Raw genomic sequence first — 15,983 nt, 5'->3', positions numbered from 1 at the left:
GGGTGACTCGCGGCTGCAAGTCGCCAAAAGCAGCACACGTGCCAAGCATGCCAGAAGTTGAACCGTCATGCTAGCTAGAGCACTACAGGACAAAATAGGATAACTGGCCATTCTGTTATCGCACGACTGGATCTCGCGACTCAGTCAAGCCGCGAGCCACCCCTGTTTTGAAAAACCTGACGTTTCACATTCTTTTCTCATCCCAGTATAAATACCCCTTATACCCACAAAAGAAAGAGAGCTTCCAGAGAGAATTTTGAGAGAAAAACCCTAGAGTAAAACAAGATTGATTCATCTACAATCTTTACATAAGAGTCTCTTCAAATTCCTCAACTCTCTTCCTCTCCATTGTTAAACCCTTGAGAGGCATTTTACCAAAACCTTTCCTCACCATATCAATTACTGTGAGAGGGCTGTTTGGTGTTCTGGGAAGCAGTTAGGAAGGAACCAATTTACATTGGTTGATGCTATGGTCAAGTAGCGGAATTTGAGAAGCTAGAAAAGAAATAGGTTCGGCGCAACCTCGTTGGAGCAAGAAGCTTGGAGGGCTTAGGTGCACTGGGTAGATTAGGCTTGGAGGGTCTATTGCTCTCCATGTATCCCAACTACATTTTCTAGTGGATTGTTTACCACTTGGAGGGCAGCGGAGAGGTTTTACGCCGAGGGCTTCGGTTTCCTCTTCGATAACACATCGCATGTTGTCCTTGTGTTTGCATCTTCCTTCCCTTTTATCTTTGCCTTTTATTATCTGTTGTGGGTTGTGATTTTAAATTGGCTTAGATTGTTTACCAATTCTGTTTTATAGCTTTTGTTCATTTTCCGCACACTTGTTGTTTGACATAGAGCTTGAATTGGTTAATTTGTAAATTGGGGGTCTAAACGTTCAAGGGTGTTTTTACACTATTTGAACTTTCATCAGTCTTCTTTAATAACATTTACCCAATGACGTAGGATTTTATTTTTAACTTAGCACTCAATTAGTTGTCTTGATGAAGAAAATTTAAGTTTTGTATTTAGCATAAAGTCTTCAAAAAATATCTCATACAATAATAAGAGATCGAATAGTGTAAGTGTCAAATAAATTTGGCATCTGTTTAAAAAATATCAAACGACTGTTCAAAATTCTGGAGTGTTCATAAAGTCTTCAAAAAATATCTCATAAATTTGGCATCTTGATTCGAAACAATAATGTTAGATAACCAATGTAAGTGTTAAATAAATTAGTAATCGAAGCTTACTCCTCATACAATGCTTTTGTGGTTCTTATAATTATATTTGCAATGTTATTTTCTTTTTTATGTTTAACCATAAACATATCATCAATTCCAAATTAATTTTTCTCAACTCTACAACTTGTAATTTTTATATATAACATGAGAAAGGTAGAAGTTTAAGAATCAAAATTAGTATGAAAATAATATTTACCTTCAACAAATATTGTTACTTATATGTTTATTAACAAGTTTAGTACATAGTAAGTGAAAATTTTTATTCTAACTTATTTTATTTAAAAAAAACATATTGTGAATAATTTTAAAAAAAGAAAAAAAAGAAAAAAAAGAAAAAAACAATGTAATAACCAGCTATACATAATAGTTGGTATTTCATTAGCTTAAATAGTGTATGAATTTTGAAACACTAACACCATAACGCTAATTCATTTCATTTTTTCTAATTTACATGTAGGAATTAGAAAAATATTTATACTCCGTCTTTCATTTGATTTTTCTTCTTATTAAAAATTTTCATTTTTGACATTTTAGATTTCAAAATTTTTTTTATTGTTTAAATTTTGAAGGTCTCTACATTTTCTCTTTTATGTATATAACTTAGTACAAAAAATATTCACATGAAATAAAAATAAAATATATATTTTTAAATTATTTTTTTTAAATTTGTTGCAAGTTTATGTTTGAACATATTTGTGTATAATAATATGTTTATAAAATAGATAGTTCATCACTTGTAATATTTGCATGCATTTCTAAAAGTGGTAGTTGAGCAAGTTTCACCTCTCAATTGGTATTTAATGGCCTCTTTTCCTTACTTGTTGGAGACGATTTTCCTTCTTCAATATCACCCATATTTTTTGTACCTCATGTATTTTCTAGTGGTTTAAACTTTAAACAATTGGAAAACTTCCTTTAACCTAAACCCACGAGTTCTAGGAACATGGGCTCAAATATAATACATTACAATAACTAATACCAAAATATTAGTAATAAATGTCTCGATATTTCTAGCCTCAAAGAGGCGAAATATAAAAATTCTCAATCAATTGATGATTGTTGTCAAAAAATGCATGAAAATTAAAATTAGACTGTTAACAATATACTAGATAGTTAGAAAATTTAAAAATTATATAATTGGAGATTTAAAATATATAGCTATTTGGAATTTGAAAAGAATAAAATAAGATTAAAGAATGAATGAAGAAATAATATTTAAATGAAATAGAGAAATGATAGAGTATGTTGGAAAGTATAGTTGAAAAAGTAAATAGGTAAAAATAATTGTTCACTCTCCAAATAGTACAAAAATATGGAGAGTTTACTAAAGATGCTCTAAAAAGGAGATTTTCCTCCCAAAATATAATATCAAAATGTTATTTAATAATGAGTGCAACTATTTCCTATTACTTTTATTGGTTCTGTATGGTTCTTATCAATTATCATCAACACTAAAGAGGAATACAATTTTAACGATCATTTTGTCTTTTACTCCCAGTGACAAAACAATATACAAATTTAGGCTATAAAATTCACCTCTTCCGGACATACCACCACATGTAGGGCCCCACCTACAACCTAAAATTTTATTAGATAATATTCCGAAGTCATTACCCATGGTACTGTTGCTAAGCTTGACAAATACAACATGTACAGAATAAGAATCCACACATTCAATTATCCAAACTTTTTTCTCTGCTGCTAGGGTAGCTTATATTCTTGTAATGCTTTAGGTTTTTTTTTTTAGATGGCATTAGATATTGGGTGTGGCCAATCTTCCTATTGTTGTTCAATCTCTAATTATGTGACAGTATCAGAAGTCTCAAAGGTGGTTACTCTAGAAGTTGAGTTGGTCTTGTATATGTAGAAATGACTAAATTTTCAAAATCAATTGTTCATTTTAGTTTTCTTTAATAATATTTACCCCATGATATAGGACTTTTTTTGAACTTAGCACTCAATTAGTTGTCTTGATGAAGAAAATTTAAACTTTGTATTTAGCATCCTTCATAAAGTATTCAAAAAATATCTCATAAATTTGGCATCTTGATCTGAAACAGTATGTTAGGTAACCAATGTAAGTGTCAAGTAAATCATTAATCGATGCTTACTCCTCATACAATGATTTTGTGCGTCTTATAGTTATTGTAATTTTTTGTATGTTTAAACATAAACATACTATCAAGTCCAAATTAATTTTACTCAACTCTACTACTTGTAATTATTATCTATAATATGAAAAATGTAGAAGTTTAAGTATCAAAATTAGTATGGAAATAATATTTACCTTAAAAAAATATTTTTACTTATATGTTTATTAACATGTTTAGTACATGGTAAGTGAAAATTTTACTCTAATTTATTTAAAAACAAATAATAAGAATAATTCAAAGAAATAGAAGAAAAAAAAAAAAAAAAAAAAAATGTAACAACCAACTACACATAACAGTTGGTATTTCACTAACACCATAACATTGGTTCTTTTCAAATTTTTTTTTTCTAATTTACATATATATATATATATATATAATTAGAAAAATATTTATACTCTGCCGTTCATTTGGTTTTTCCCCTTATTAAAAAATTTCATTTTTTACATTTTAGATTTCAAAAAATATTTTAAAGCTTAAATTTTGAAGGACTCCACATTTTCTCTTTTATGTGTATAGCTTAGTACATAAAAAATATGCACATGAAGTGGAAATATAAAATATATTTTTTAATCGCTTACAATTGTTACAAGTTTATTTTTAACATATTTATGTATAACATAATGGATAGTTTATCATTTGTAATATTTGCATGCATTTCTAAAAGGTATGGTTGAGCAAGTTTTACCACTTGGTTGGCATTTAATGGCCTATTTTCCTCACTTGTGGAGACAATTTGGCTTATTCAATATCACCCTTTTTTTTTCTACCTTGTGCATTTTCTAGTGGCTTGGAAAACTTCCTTTGACCTAACCCCACGAGTTCTAGTATATGGGCTCAAATGTTATACATTACAATAACTAATACCAAAATACTAGTAATAAACGTCTCGATATTCGTATTCCCAGCTTCAAACAGGCAAAATATAAAAATTATCAACCAATTGGCAATTGCTGCAAAGGATCCACCTACAACCCTAAAATTTGTAGCAAGTTGAGTCATCACCAATAGTATACTCGTGGGAAACATGGTAGTGGTATAATAAGTTGAATAAAAATAGGCAATAAAATGAGAGAATTTTTTTTTTACCTTAAGTTACATAGCATAGGCAAATCATATGATACATCTTTAAATTTTGAAAAAAAAAAATAATAATTAACTACATTAACCATTATTATTACAAAAGATAATGGGAAAGGCAAAACTCATTACTCAATCATTCTCAATTTATGACAATTTCTAATCATCTCAAAACTCTTGAGTGTTATATTGAACTAGTGTGTAACCTCATATATATGCACAGGTACAATTAAAAATAATCAAAATTTCATGATTCAAATTATAAATTTTTTTAGAAGAGGTTCAAATTATACACAGTATTAGCTTACAACTTTTTTAAATCATACATTTCTAAAATATGTAATGGTTTCATATTATATATATATATATATATATATATGTTAATATTATGATTTAGAATTTAATTAGATGTAGATTATTTGGTTTTTGCGCTCAATAATTTACTTGCCACAAAAATTAAAAAATTAGATGGACAAGTGGCGTAAAATTGGACTTTAATTGAAATCCAATTTAGAATTTAATTGGATTTGGACTCTTTGATTTTTACACTCAATAATTCACTTGGCACAAAAATTAAAAATTAAATAGGACACGTGACGCAAAATTGAGAATCTAATTAGATTTTCTCTGATTCTTGACTTTTATTATATATAGACATAGTATTCAAACTATTCATCATGCCAAAGTTGTTTGGTTAGGGTGAATTAAGAAATGATGGAAAAATAGAGGAAAGAAAATAAGATGAAGATTGATAATTTCATCAATATGGGGAGGGTGGCAATTTCTTCCAAACCCACAATCCAATTCATCCAAAATGGAAAGAAAAATGAGAAGGAAAATGCAAGTTGAGGACAAGATTACCTTCTGTTTTTTCAACTAGATGCAATTACACAAAAGTTTACTTCATAGGAAGGAAAATTACTAGTGGAGAGGTGTCAAAGAACTTGATCTCTAGTGAAAATGATTTTTTTAATTAAAAAAATGCTTATTATTTGTACTTATTTTTTTCATCCTCCTACTTTTCCATCATTCCAATCAAGATAGAGTCTTTAAAGAAAACCAACTTGTAGATGGCAACCAATTGAATTCAGATTTCCATTTAATTTGTCTACAAATATCAATTAGAAAGAAAATCAATTAAATTCAACCAAACTTTTGCCAATTGAAGACAAGAGAGAAAAAGAAACACCGTGCATAGCAGCCTATAGGCTAATTTTAATTAAAGTATTACTTTAAACCATTCTTTGGTAGTACAATAAATTTAAACCTATGACATTAGTCTAATGATAATTACTTTTTATTATAAGGGAAAAACATCAATTGAGTTTTCAGTTTGTAAAGTCACTTGTTTTCAAATAAAATAGCAGGTATTTTAAACTATTTCAAAAATTAATAACAAAGTTTTAGCTTAATAAAAAAAACTTTCTTTTCTTTTTGAGGGAAAAAAAAAAAAAAAAAAAACTTTCTAATTCATATACTTTCCTTTTTGCTACTATTTTCATTTACTTATTCTAGCCACATGACAAAAATACATAGCAAGACAAATATAATTTATAAATGTGCAAAACAAGGGTATTGAGCAAAAAAGCTAAGGATAAAATTGACATTGAGCCTCAAACACTGTCGCTTTTTCCCAATTGTCTCGTCCCAATTCCTAAACTCCATACCATATTTAACACCTCATCTCTCTCCCTCTCTCTCTAAAGCCCAGAGCCAGAGGAGCCCGTTAAAACTTCAGAAACCCTATTCAATTTCAAGGTAAAAACCATTAACCCCACAAAAAAAAAATACAATCTTATTAGTATTTGTATAACAACATTTATATTTCTTAATCTTGAATCATAGTTTAGATCAAAAAATCTTGAAACAAATTTCAATACAAGTAAACCCTTTGCTTTTTTCGAATCAAAAAAAAAAAAAAAACCCTTTGCTTTGCGTTTTGTCCTATTCTTATTCTTCCTTTTTTTTTTTTTTTTTTTTTTTGAAATTAATTTTATTATTTAGTTTTTGCTTTTATACCTTTCTTTCTCAACATTGTAATCTGGTTGAATAGTTGAATCCTAGTTGACACTCATATATAATCATCCACTTGAAGCTCGAGCTAAGTTACTTGTTGAATTTTGAGGTTTTGGGTCTGTATATAGCATGGATTGGAGTTTTGAATTTATGGGTTTTGTGGTGTTTTAGATACTAAGGCTGAAATTGCATCTGGGTTCAATTGTGTTTGTAATATTGTGGGGGGTTTATCAAATTACTAGGGAATTTAGAAAAGGAAAAGATAAAAAAAATGTATGGAAGGGCTGGTCTTGATCGATTCAAGAAAGCTGAAACCTTGGAACCATTCTCAGTGAGTGTTAATTCAGCTTACAAGCCCAATACCCAGTCTGTATCCAAACCAGCTTCTTCCACTTCCCCAGTTTCAAATACCCACTTGCAAAAAAATGCCCAAAACCAGCACCAGCAACAATCCCATGTTTCTAATAGGCCGGCAGTGCCGGAGGCGGCACCCTTGGTAGGGCAGAATCAGCAGGTGACTCAGATTGGAGGGGGGGAATCAACTTGGCAACCGCCTGACTGGGCGATTGAGCCTCGGGCAGGAGTTTATTTTCTTGAGGTTTTGAAGGATGGGGTGGTTCTTGATAAGATTAATCTAGATAGACGGCGACAAATCTTCGGGAGGCAGGTTCATAATTGTGATTTTGTGCTTGATCATCAGTCTGTTTCGCGCCAGCATGCTGCAGTCATTCCTCACAAGAATGGGAGGTTAGATCTGTTTGCAATCTTCCTTGACATTATTTGGACTTCTTATTTTGTTCTTTGCATAACATTTCCTGACATTTATTTGCATTACATGTTACACCACTATATTGTTTATGATTGAAAACAGAATTGTTAGGAAAGAGTGTGAAATTGGCTTGATTGTTTTTAGTGATAGTGGCTTAGTGCAGTGGAACTTTTGTTTTGTTGAGTTCATGTTGGTTGATCAAGTCAAAAATTCGTAATGCACCTGAATTCTGGGAAAACAGTGAAGGAAAGAACAAATTGTCTGAGCTAGAGTTAGAGCTTGGAGGTGGATGTTTCTATTGTTATCTGTACTAGAATAAAAATGTTTATCATACTGGGTTCGACATTATTGGGTTTGCATTTTGTTGATGTTCCAGTGGGCTATGGGTGCTTTTGAGGTGAAGTAATCTTTCACTGTCCAGGCGACAGGCGCCCATGATGGCATGCATGTGTCATTTATAATTGTTACTTCTCATAGATAATTTGGTTTTGTGAAGTTTGGAAGGTTCTTTTATTTTATACATGGCATTCACAATGTTCTAACTTTCCCACAGCATATATGTAATTGACTTGGGATCTGCTCATGGTACATTTGTTGCGAATGAGCGCTTGACTAAAGATAGCCCTGTTGAGTTAGAAGTGGGACAGTCTTTGCGGTTTGCTGCATCAACAAGAATTTATATCTTGAGAAAGAATGAAGCAGCTCTTTTTCCTCGTCCTCCACCTAAAGAGCTCAATTTGCCGCCACCTCCTGATCCATCTGATGAAGAAGCTGTTGTGGCTTATAACACACAGCTAAATCGTTATGGTCTGAGCAAGCTTAACCTACCGTCAAAATCCACCAAGTCTGGTAGCTCAAAAGGTGGAAGAGATGACAGCCACCAGTCGGAGAGATCTACTAAGAGAATGAGGAAGCTGAGAGTAGCCTTCAGGGATCAAGCTGGGGGAGAGTTGGTTGAAGTCGTTGGGGTTTCAGATGGTGCTGATGTAGAAACAGAACCTGGTCCGTTAGATGTGAAAGAAGGAAGTCTTGTTGGAAAATATGAACACCTTATACAGACTACAGTAATACCTAGAGGAAAGCAACAGTCCTCCATGAAGGAAGATACTACTTCCCAAAAAGGTGTGACCAATAAACTACAGGAAGTCTTAAATAAGGTCAAAACCACTTCAAAAGGTGGAATTTATGATGATCTCTATGGGGAATCATTTTCTGGAAAACTAGGTTCTTCCTGGGCTTATCCATCTGTTAGTTCTGGTGATAGACCAGCTTCTCCAACAAAAGATGCCCAAGGATGGACATCGAGTGTAAGCTCAAGTAATGTTGATGAAGAAAATGATGATGATTTATTTGGTGACTAACTGAAGTGGGCAGACTAGGCAGTGGAAGGATTGTGTTATTTTCCTGTATGTGAGTTTGATAATATGATTGGAAGTTGAGAAGCAGTAACTTTTGGAAATTATTTGAAACTGCTTCCCTTGAAAATGGGTGATATATGGTGAATTCATTAACAATTTTTTTTTTTTGTAATTGCATGCCCCACCAAGGGTCTATAATCCTCCAATCCAGTTATAACCCAAGACTTTAACCTGTGTTATCCTAGAGGAGGCCAAAAGGAATTTAATTATGACTGATTTTCAGCAGGTCAAGTTATTCCTTTTATATTTTGTGTCACGTGTAAACCTGGACTAATGTGCTTGTGTTGGCCTAACAACAATGAAGATCATGTTCACAGACTGCAAATAGTTGGTTGGCATCCCTGTGGTTTGGCAAGTAGGTTATCTTACAAGGTTTACGGTGTTGTTGTTCACTTCTCCTTGCTTGTGCAACTTGATATGTTGGAAGGCAATAACTCTGTTGTATTTCTGCTAAAAATGTGTCATACTCACTCTCTTGAGTTCTTGATATGCTGGAAGACAATAGCTCTGTTGTATTTCAGCTAAAAATGTGTCACACTCACTCTCTTGAGTTCTTGATATGCTGGAAGACAATAGCTCTGTTGTATTTCCGCTAAAAATGTGTCACACTCACTCTCGAGTTCTTGATATGTTGGAAGGCATTAGCTCTTTTGTACCTCTGCTACAAATGTGTCACACTCACTCTCTTGAGTTTGAAATTTGATGTTATGGGGATTGTTATTCCCTTCTTTTTAGGCCGTGATATGTAGAAGGTTAAAGCCACTTTGCATTTGAGGACCAAAAGGTCCAAAACAGTGTCTTCAGTCTTTGAGTAACAAACGTATGCATTTAGTTTTGCCCTCCAATTTTATTTCTCATAATGCTCGGTAGGACAGGCTAGTACTTCCTCCTCTCTCCTCTTTTGGGTAGGAGATCATGGTGCCCCTTTGGCATTGTTGTAGGAAGTAAAGCTTCTATGATATAGAACTTTAATTGAAAAACTATTTAATGTTTAGTAAAAAAAATGAATAATGCTTTAAAGTTCTGGATTTATAAAGCCTGAACGGTAAATTGTAGAACTTTTTTCTTAGAAGTTTCAAATTTCAGCTTTAGCCTTAAAGCTAGAGGGAAAATACTTTTGGAACCTTACTGCATTTTGATGTGCCCGTTTGGTATTAGTGTAGGAAGTAGAGCTTTAGCTATAAAGCTTCAGTTGTAGACCTTTTGTGAGAAAGAGTTTTGATGTTTAGAAAGTTTGGCAAATTACAATACTAAAGTGCTTCAAAATTACTAAACCGTTTGCTAATCTATTGCTAAGAGTTTTAAAACGTGGGAAATGACAATAATGGGACAAATAAAAGTGTTTTTTGCTTTTAATTTTTAGATTTGGTTGGCATAAAAATGCTGCTAGTTATTGCTATTTTATTTTATACTAGTTAGGGCAAGCACGTGCCTTGCTGTGAAAAAAAAAAGTAGTAATTAAGGTCAATTCTAAATTTTATTTGTATCACAAAACAAATATATGAATCATTTAATTTTTAAAGTATATAGAGATTTACATTAATCAAAAGAAACAATAATTTTAAGAATTTTGATAATTATATCATAAAAAGTTAATCTCAATTTTGATCAACCACAAAGTTAGGATAGTTATTTAACACATATAAATATTTATTTAACTATAATAGTTTTTTAGTATCTATTTGCTAAAGACAATATATTTACTCTCTAAAAACTTCTAAGAATGATAACGAATATCATCATATTTTAATAATAAACAACTGAGTTTTGCTAAAAAATTTAAAATAAAAATAAAAATAAAAATAAATAAAAAAAGATAACAAAAGGCATGTGTCATCGAATTTTTCATTAGATAAATTATAAGTTTTCAAAATTTAAACCTAGAAAATCAATATTCTTTAGATAACAAATAAATCACCTAATATCATCATTCTAACTTTCTAAGAACTTCTATCATTTAAAACTCAAAATACATAAAGAAAATTTTTAGGATGTTAAAATTTAGCGAGAGTAATTTAGACATTACACAATAAAATATTTTAAGAATCATAAGCTTTCATTAGGATTTAACTGAGAAAATAAAAATATGACATATTTGCTCTTTTCCAGAATATTAAAAGAAAAATTGCTTGATTTTAAAATTTAAGGAAGAATTGTAAACTACCCCAAATATAAAAGATGAAAAATGTTTTTTTCCTAAGTTTTTGTTTTTGTTTTTGTTTTTGTGTGTAAAATTATGTGTTTTTACTTAAAATAGTGTGTAAAGAAAAAAATATACAAAAAGTCAACCCAAGAAAATTGTATGTGGAATAGTGAATTTTGGCTCAACAAAGTTGATTAAACCAACAAAAAATTTCTAAAAACACAACAAAATGATGCAACATTTTCATAATACCTTTATAATTTTGTTATATTTTATTTTAACTTGTAAAGAATTGACAGCTCAACAGTTTTGAAAATATTGTGACGACATCAAGATGTCTTAACATTTTTCACACAAAAAAATGTTATGCCCATGACATTTTCACAACAAATCATAAGTAGTAGGTTACTACAAGTTACTATTGGTAGACAAAAAAGTAGTTTCATTGATAAGTTTAAATTAGAACCAATAATAATTTACCATATTTGATTTGTTATGAAAGTGCTGTGAAAATTATTGTGGATATAGCTCTTCTTTTTCACAATAATTTTATTTTTAGTTGTAACTGATTCTAGTATGATATTTTATTATTTTATTTTGACTTATAATGAATTAACACCTTAACAATTGTGAAAATATTGTGCCAATTTGTGATGTTAATATTTTATTATAATGTGAAACAACGTGAATTGGACAAACCAAAAAAATATAGCAAAAATACCACAACTTTACGCATTCACAAAAAAAAAAAAATAAAAAGCTTGCAAAATAGTGAAAGTTGAACAAACCAAAGTACTATAGCAAAATTACTATAGCTTTTTCCATTCACTCTTTTTATATATAGAAATATACATTGCACTTACAATGTAAATTTATATTGTAAACACATAAAAATTGGTTGTACAATTTTTTTTTTTTTGCAAATGTATATAATATTTGCTACTTTTTGTGTGTATACAATGTAAGCTTACATTACAAGTAAAAAGTAAACATATAAAGATCCTTTAAAATAAAAACTCAAATCAAGTTGGTGGACTTGAAGAAATAAAAAATAAAAAGGGAAAAAGGCAACTCACTAAACCAAAAATACTGTTCATGAGCTTATTAAATGTATATAATATTTGCTACTTTTTGTGTGTATACAATGTAAACTTACATTACAAGTACAAAATAAACATATAAAGATCCTTTAAAAAAAAAAAAAAAAAACTCAAACCAAGTTGGTGAACTTGAAGAAAAAAAAATGGGAGAAAAAGGCAAGTCACTAAACCAAAAATATCGTTCATAATACTATTCATGAGCCTATTCACTCTTTTTATATATAGAAAAAAGAGCACAAATCGATGATTTAAAAAAAAAAATGAACAATATATATTGAACAAATCAAAAGTACTGTAGCTTTTACACATTCACCTAACAAATGTCACAACATTTTCACAAAACATTTATTTTCAATTGGTCACAGTTTCATATTTTATTCTTTTATTTTGACTTGTAAGAAATTGACACCTCAATAATTGTGAAATTTGTTGTGTCAGTATAACAATATATATACGGTTTCTTATAAATATTTAAAAGAAAAAAAGTACAAATGGAAGATTGAAGAAAAAAAAAAAAAAACGTTGTAGTTACTGTAGCTATAGTGCTACTTGAACAAACCAAAATGGCATTGTAGCAACTGTTCAAAACTTGAAAAAGAAAAAGATAAAGATAAGGATAAAGATAAAGACTCAATAAACCAAATATGTACTGTAAGAGCATTACCGCTTTTTATATAGCTAATAGAAATACCTTTTTCAAAATTGAATCTAATCAATTCAATTATTAATCAATATTAATTTAATTTTTATTAAGTAAAATTACATAAAATTTTGAACATTTGACACTACTTTTATATTAAACCATAAATTTCTAATTACCAAATAATTATCAACCCCTTTTGTTGCAATTATTATTATTATTATTATTTTAGATAATTTCATAATTGGGGTATAAGAGATTTAAACCGGGGATGTCTTTATTGGAAACACTAGGAGTGCTTATTGAAGTATAATGCCCTTGACAATTATTATTACTAGCTTATAACCTTTGCATGTGTAGGGGTGCAACTCACACACGCACACACACACAACATTTCTACCTATTAAATAATAGATTATATACATCCATAGTATTACATGGAAGCATACTAAATTTGAATTGAGTCATTTTATATTTTCTAAATTTAGATACACAAATTTGCATATAAACATAATTGACACACAATTAAAGTGTAATTGAAATGACATTTGTAATGAAATTGTAGTGGTTTTTTAACAATTTGATAGTTACAATGGGGGATAGGAGGATTTTAACCTTAGACCTCTATGTTGGAAACATTAGCAAGTGTTAGTTGAATTACAAAACTCTTAGCATCAAATAATATGATAATTAGCATGACACTTGACACAAAATTGAAATTCAATTAAAATCTAATTTAGATTCTTGATTGAAATTTCTATCTACTTTTACATATTATAATTGTTGTTGTAGTTGTTGCTTAGGGAAAACATCCCAACCCCCAAAATCGATATTTTTCTCACTCTCCTCAATAGTAGCAAGCGACAGTGGTGTCATGATGAGTGATGGTAATGGGAAGGATGATGATGGATGAGAATGGGGGAGAAATGGTTCGGTTCCTCTCTCTCTCTCTCTCTCTCTGATTGATAACAACGCCATCATATTGGCAACGACTTCATTATATTGACAACAAGGACCTTCAATAGGGACTTGTGTGGTGGTGCATGAAGGGTCGGGGGATTTTTATTTTTCATGTTGTAACCAACTTTGGGCTTCACTAGTTCATGATTGTAATTTTTAATTGTATTTTTTTAAAGTTTCTTTGTGAGTGTGTGTGAAAAATTTAAGGATTACATAATAAAAGATTTCTAATCCTTAACTTTTCGAGGAATCCTTTATTATAGTGGTTGTAAATGATTTATTTTTCTCGTTCAAGAATCTTTTTCAGCAAAAAAGAAAAAGAAAAAAAAGAAAGACAGAGACAATTTTGTCAGGGGTTTTCATAAAACTCAAACAATAACAAAAAGAGCTTAATTTACTAAAAGTTTCAATTTTGAGCTTTCACTAAAAGAGCTTGTTAGAGACTTAAAAGCTCTTTTCTGTAAGTTACAAGACATGATAAAATTACTTAAAGTGTTGTTTTGCACAATGATAGTTTCAAGGATGTGCTTTAACACATAGCTAGACAAACAAAAAATGCTTTAAGGGGTTCAGTAGCACATGAATAAACATTTTGTTACATGATCTAATATGCATACAAAACGTGTCCTAAGTAAAGTCATAATAGTAATTTTGACAAATTAGATTTTATTGTTCTATACTTTAAATTTTCTCTTTCATTCTTATGATATTTTGTTTATGTAATTTTTAAGATTTTTGAGAATTATTTTACTTTTTTTAGAAAAAAAAAAAATTATTATTATATTTTTGAAATTATGTTATCATGGGTTTTTGTTAAGACTTAGATGATTTTAGGACTTTAGTAGGTTGCTTTGAGGGAACCTAGGCCTCTATAGCAGAATTGAGAGAGAAAGAGGGAGAGAGAGAGAGAGCTAATGAAACTATATTAACAATCTTGTTCAAATCCCCAATACAATCTGTGAAATGCCTATATACATCTATAACCAACTTCACTCTAACTAACTAACTGCCTTGCTCTAACTAACTAACAGCCCTATTACTATTACAACTGAGTGTAGTGTTTTTCAATGAGTACAATTACTTGCTGCTATACTAACATGCCTTGTACACTTACCCAATACAAATAACATGCCTTGTACACTTACCCAATACAGATAACATGCCTTGTACACTAACTAATACAGATGTCTAACATTACTTCCCCCATTTAGAGCACCTTGCCCACAAGGTGGGGAAATGTATTCTGAAGCTAATGTAGAGACTCCCAGGTGGCATCCTTAATAGGGCAGCCCAACCATTGCACCAAAACTTCAGTAATCACTCTAGATCTTAGTGACCTGGTTCGAGATTGCAACACAGCAACAGGCTCACTGGACACCTGACCATCCTCATCCATTGGAGATAAAGTGGGCATAGAATGCTTATTTAGGCCAAGCTTCATCATCAGACAAGAAACATGGAACACAAGATGCAATTTGGACTCAAGAGGCTGAGCCAACTTATAGGACACAACCCCTACCTTCTGCAAAATCTGAAAAGGCCCAAAGAACCTTGGGGACAGCTTCCACTTCCCTTTATAAGCCAAAGTCTTCTGTCTATAGGGTTGCAGCCTCAGGTAGACCCAATCACCCACATTAAAGGACCTTTCTTGCCTGTGTTTATCTACTTGAAACTTCATCCTCTCCTGTGCAACAGCCAAATGTGACCTAAGAGTAGTCCAAACTGCATCCCTTTGACACAAGAGAGAATCCAAAGCATTCACACGAGTAGTGCCAAGAATGTAACTTTGCAAGGTAGGAGGAGCAAAACCATAGAGTGCCTCAAAAGGTGTTAACTTCAGACTAGTGTGGAAATTAGTATTAAACCAAAATTCTGCCAAGGACAACCACTCAGCCCATCTATGTGGCCTATCAGCAATGAAAGCCCTCAAATATTGTTCTAAACTCTTATTAACAATCTCAATTTGGCCATCAAACTAAGGGTGATAAGCTGTAGACATGGCCAATGTTGTACCTTGCAACCTGAACAATTCAGACTAGAAAATGAAGGTAAAAGTGGCATCCCTATCACTAACCAAGGTTACAGGCAGCCCATGTAGTTTAAAAACATAGTGCATATATAATGAAGTAACCTTAGCAACAGTATATAGGTGAGAAATAGGAGTGAAATGGGCATATTAGTCAATCTATCCACCACCACCAAAATTACCTCAAAGCCCTGTGATTTGGGCAGACTCTCAATAAAATTCAAACTATCATCAGTCCAAGGAGTAGTAGTCCAATGGTTGAAGTAAACCAGTAGGGACAGAGGTTTTAGATTTAACTTGTTGGCACACATCACATTCCCTAATAAACTGCTTGATAGCAAACTTCATACCCTGCCAATAAAACTCCATTTTTACCCTTTGATAAGTCTTAAGAAACCCAGAATAGCCAGCAACAGGACTGCTATGTACATGATGGAGAACTTGGGAAATTA

At 31.2% G+C, this 15,983-nt stretch overlaps 1 protein-coding gene across 1 annotated transcript; it reads left to right on the top strand.

Moving 5' to 3' along the window:
- Window positions 1–6,110: 6,110 nt before the first annotated feature.
- LOC115992027 (protein phosphatase 1 regulatory inhibitor subunit PPP1R8 homolog) lies at window positions 6,111–8,987 on the top strand. Its single transcript, XM_031116065.1, has 2 exons — window positions 6,111–7,222; window positions 7,798–8,987. The coding sequence occupies exons 1-2, from the start codon at window positions 6,747–6,749 to the stop codon at window positions 8,603–8,605; spliced, it is 1,284 nt and encodes a 427-aa protein (XP_030971925.1). The 5' UTR covers window positions 6,111–6,746; the 3' UTR covers window positions 8,606–8,987.
- Window positions 8,988–15,983: the final 6,996 nt, after the last annotated feature.

Source organism: Quercus lobata, chromosome 5 (assembly GCF_001633185.2).
Source record: "Quercus lobata isolate SW786 chromosome 5, ValleyOak3.0 Primary Assembly, whole genome shotgun sequence".
NCBI lineage: Eukaryota > Viridiplantae > Streptophyta > Magnoliopsida > Fagales > Fagaceae > Quercus > Quercus lobata.
The sequence above is the reverse complement of the archived record's forward strand: the minus strand, read 5'-3'. Positions and strand labels throughout refer to the sequence as shown.

What these genes read in the sequence shown, in the direction of transcription:
- LOC115992027 (XM_031116065.1), top strand. Translation starts at nt 6,747, where the DNA reads ATGTATGGAAGGGCTGGTCTTGATCGATTCAAGAAAGCTGAAACCTTG. An exon ending in ATTCCTCACAAGAATGGGAG is followed by an intron (nt 7,223 to 7,797) that starts GTTAGATCTGTT and finishes ACTTTCCCACAG; the next exon opens with CATATATGTAATTGACTTGG.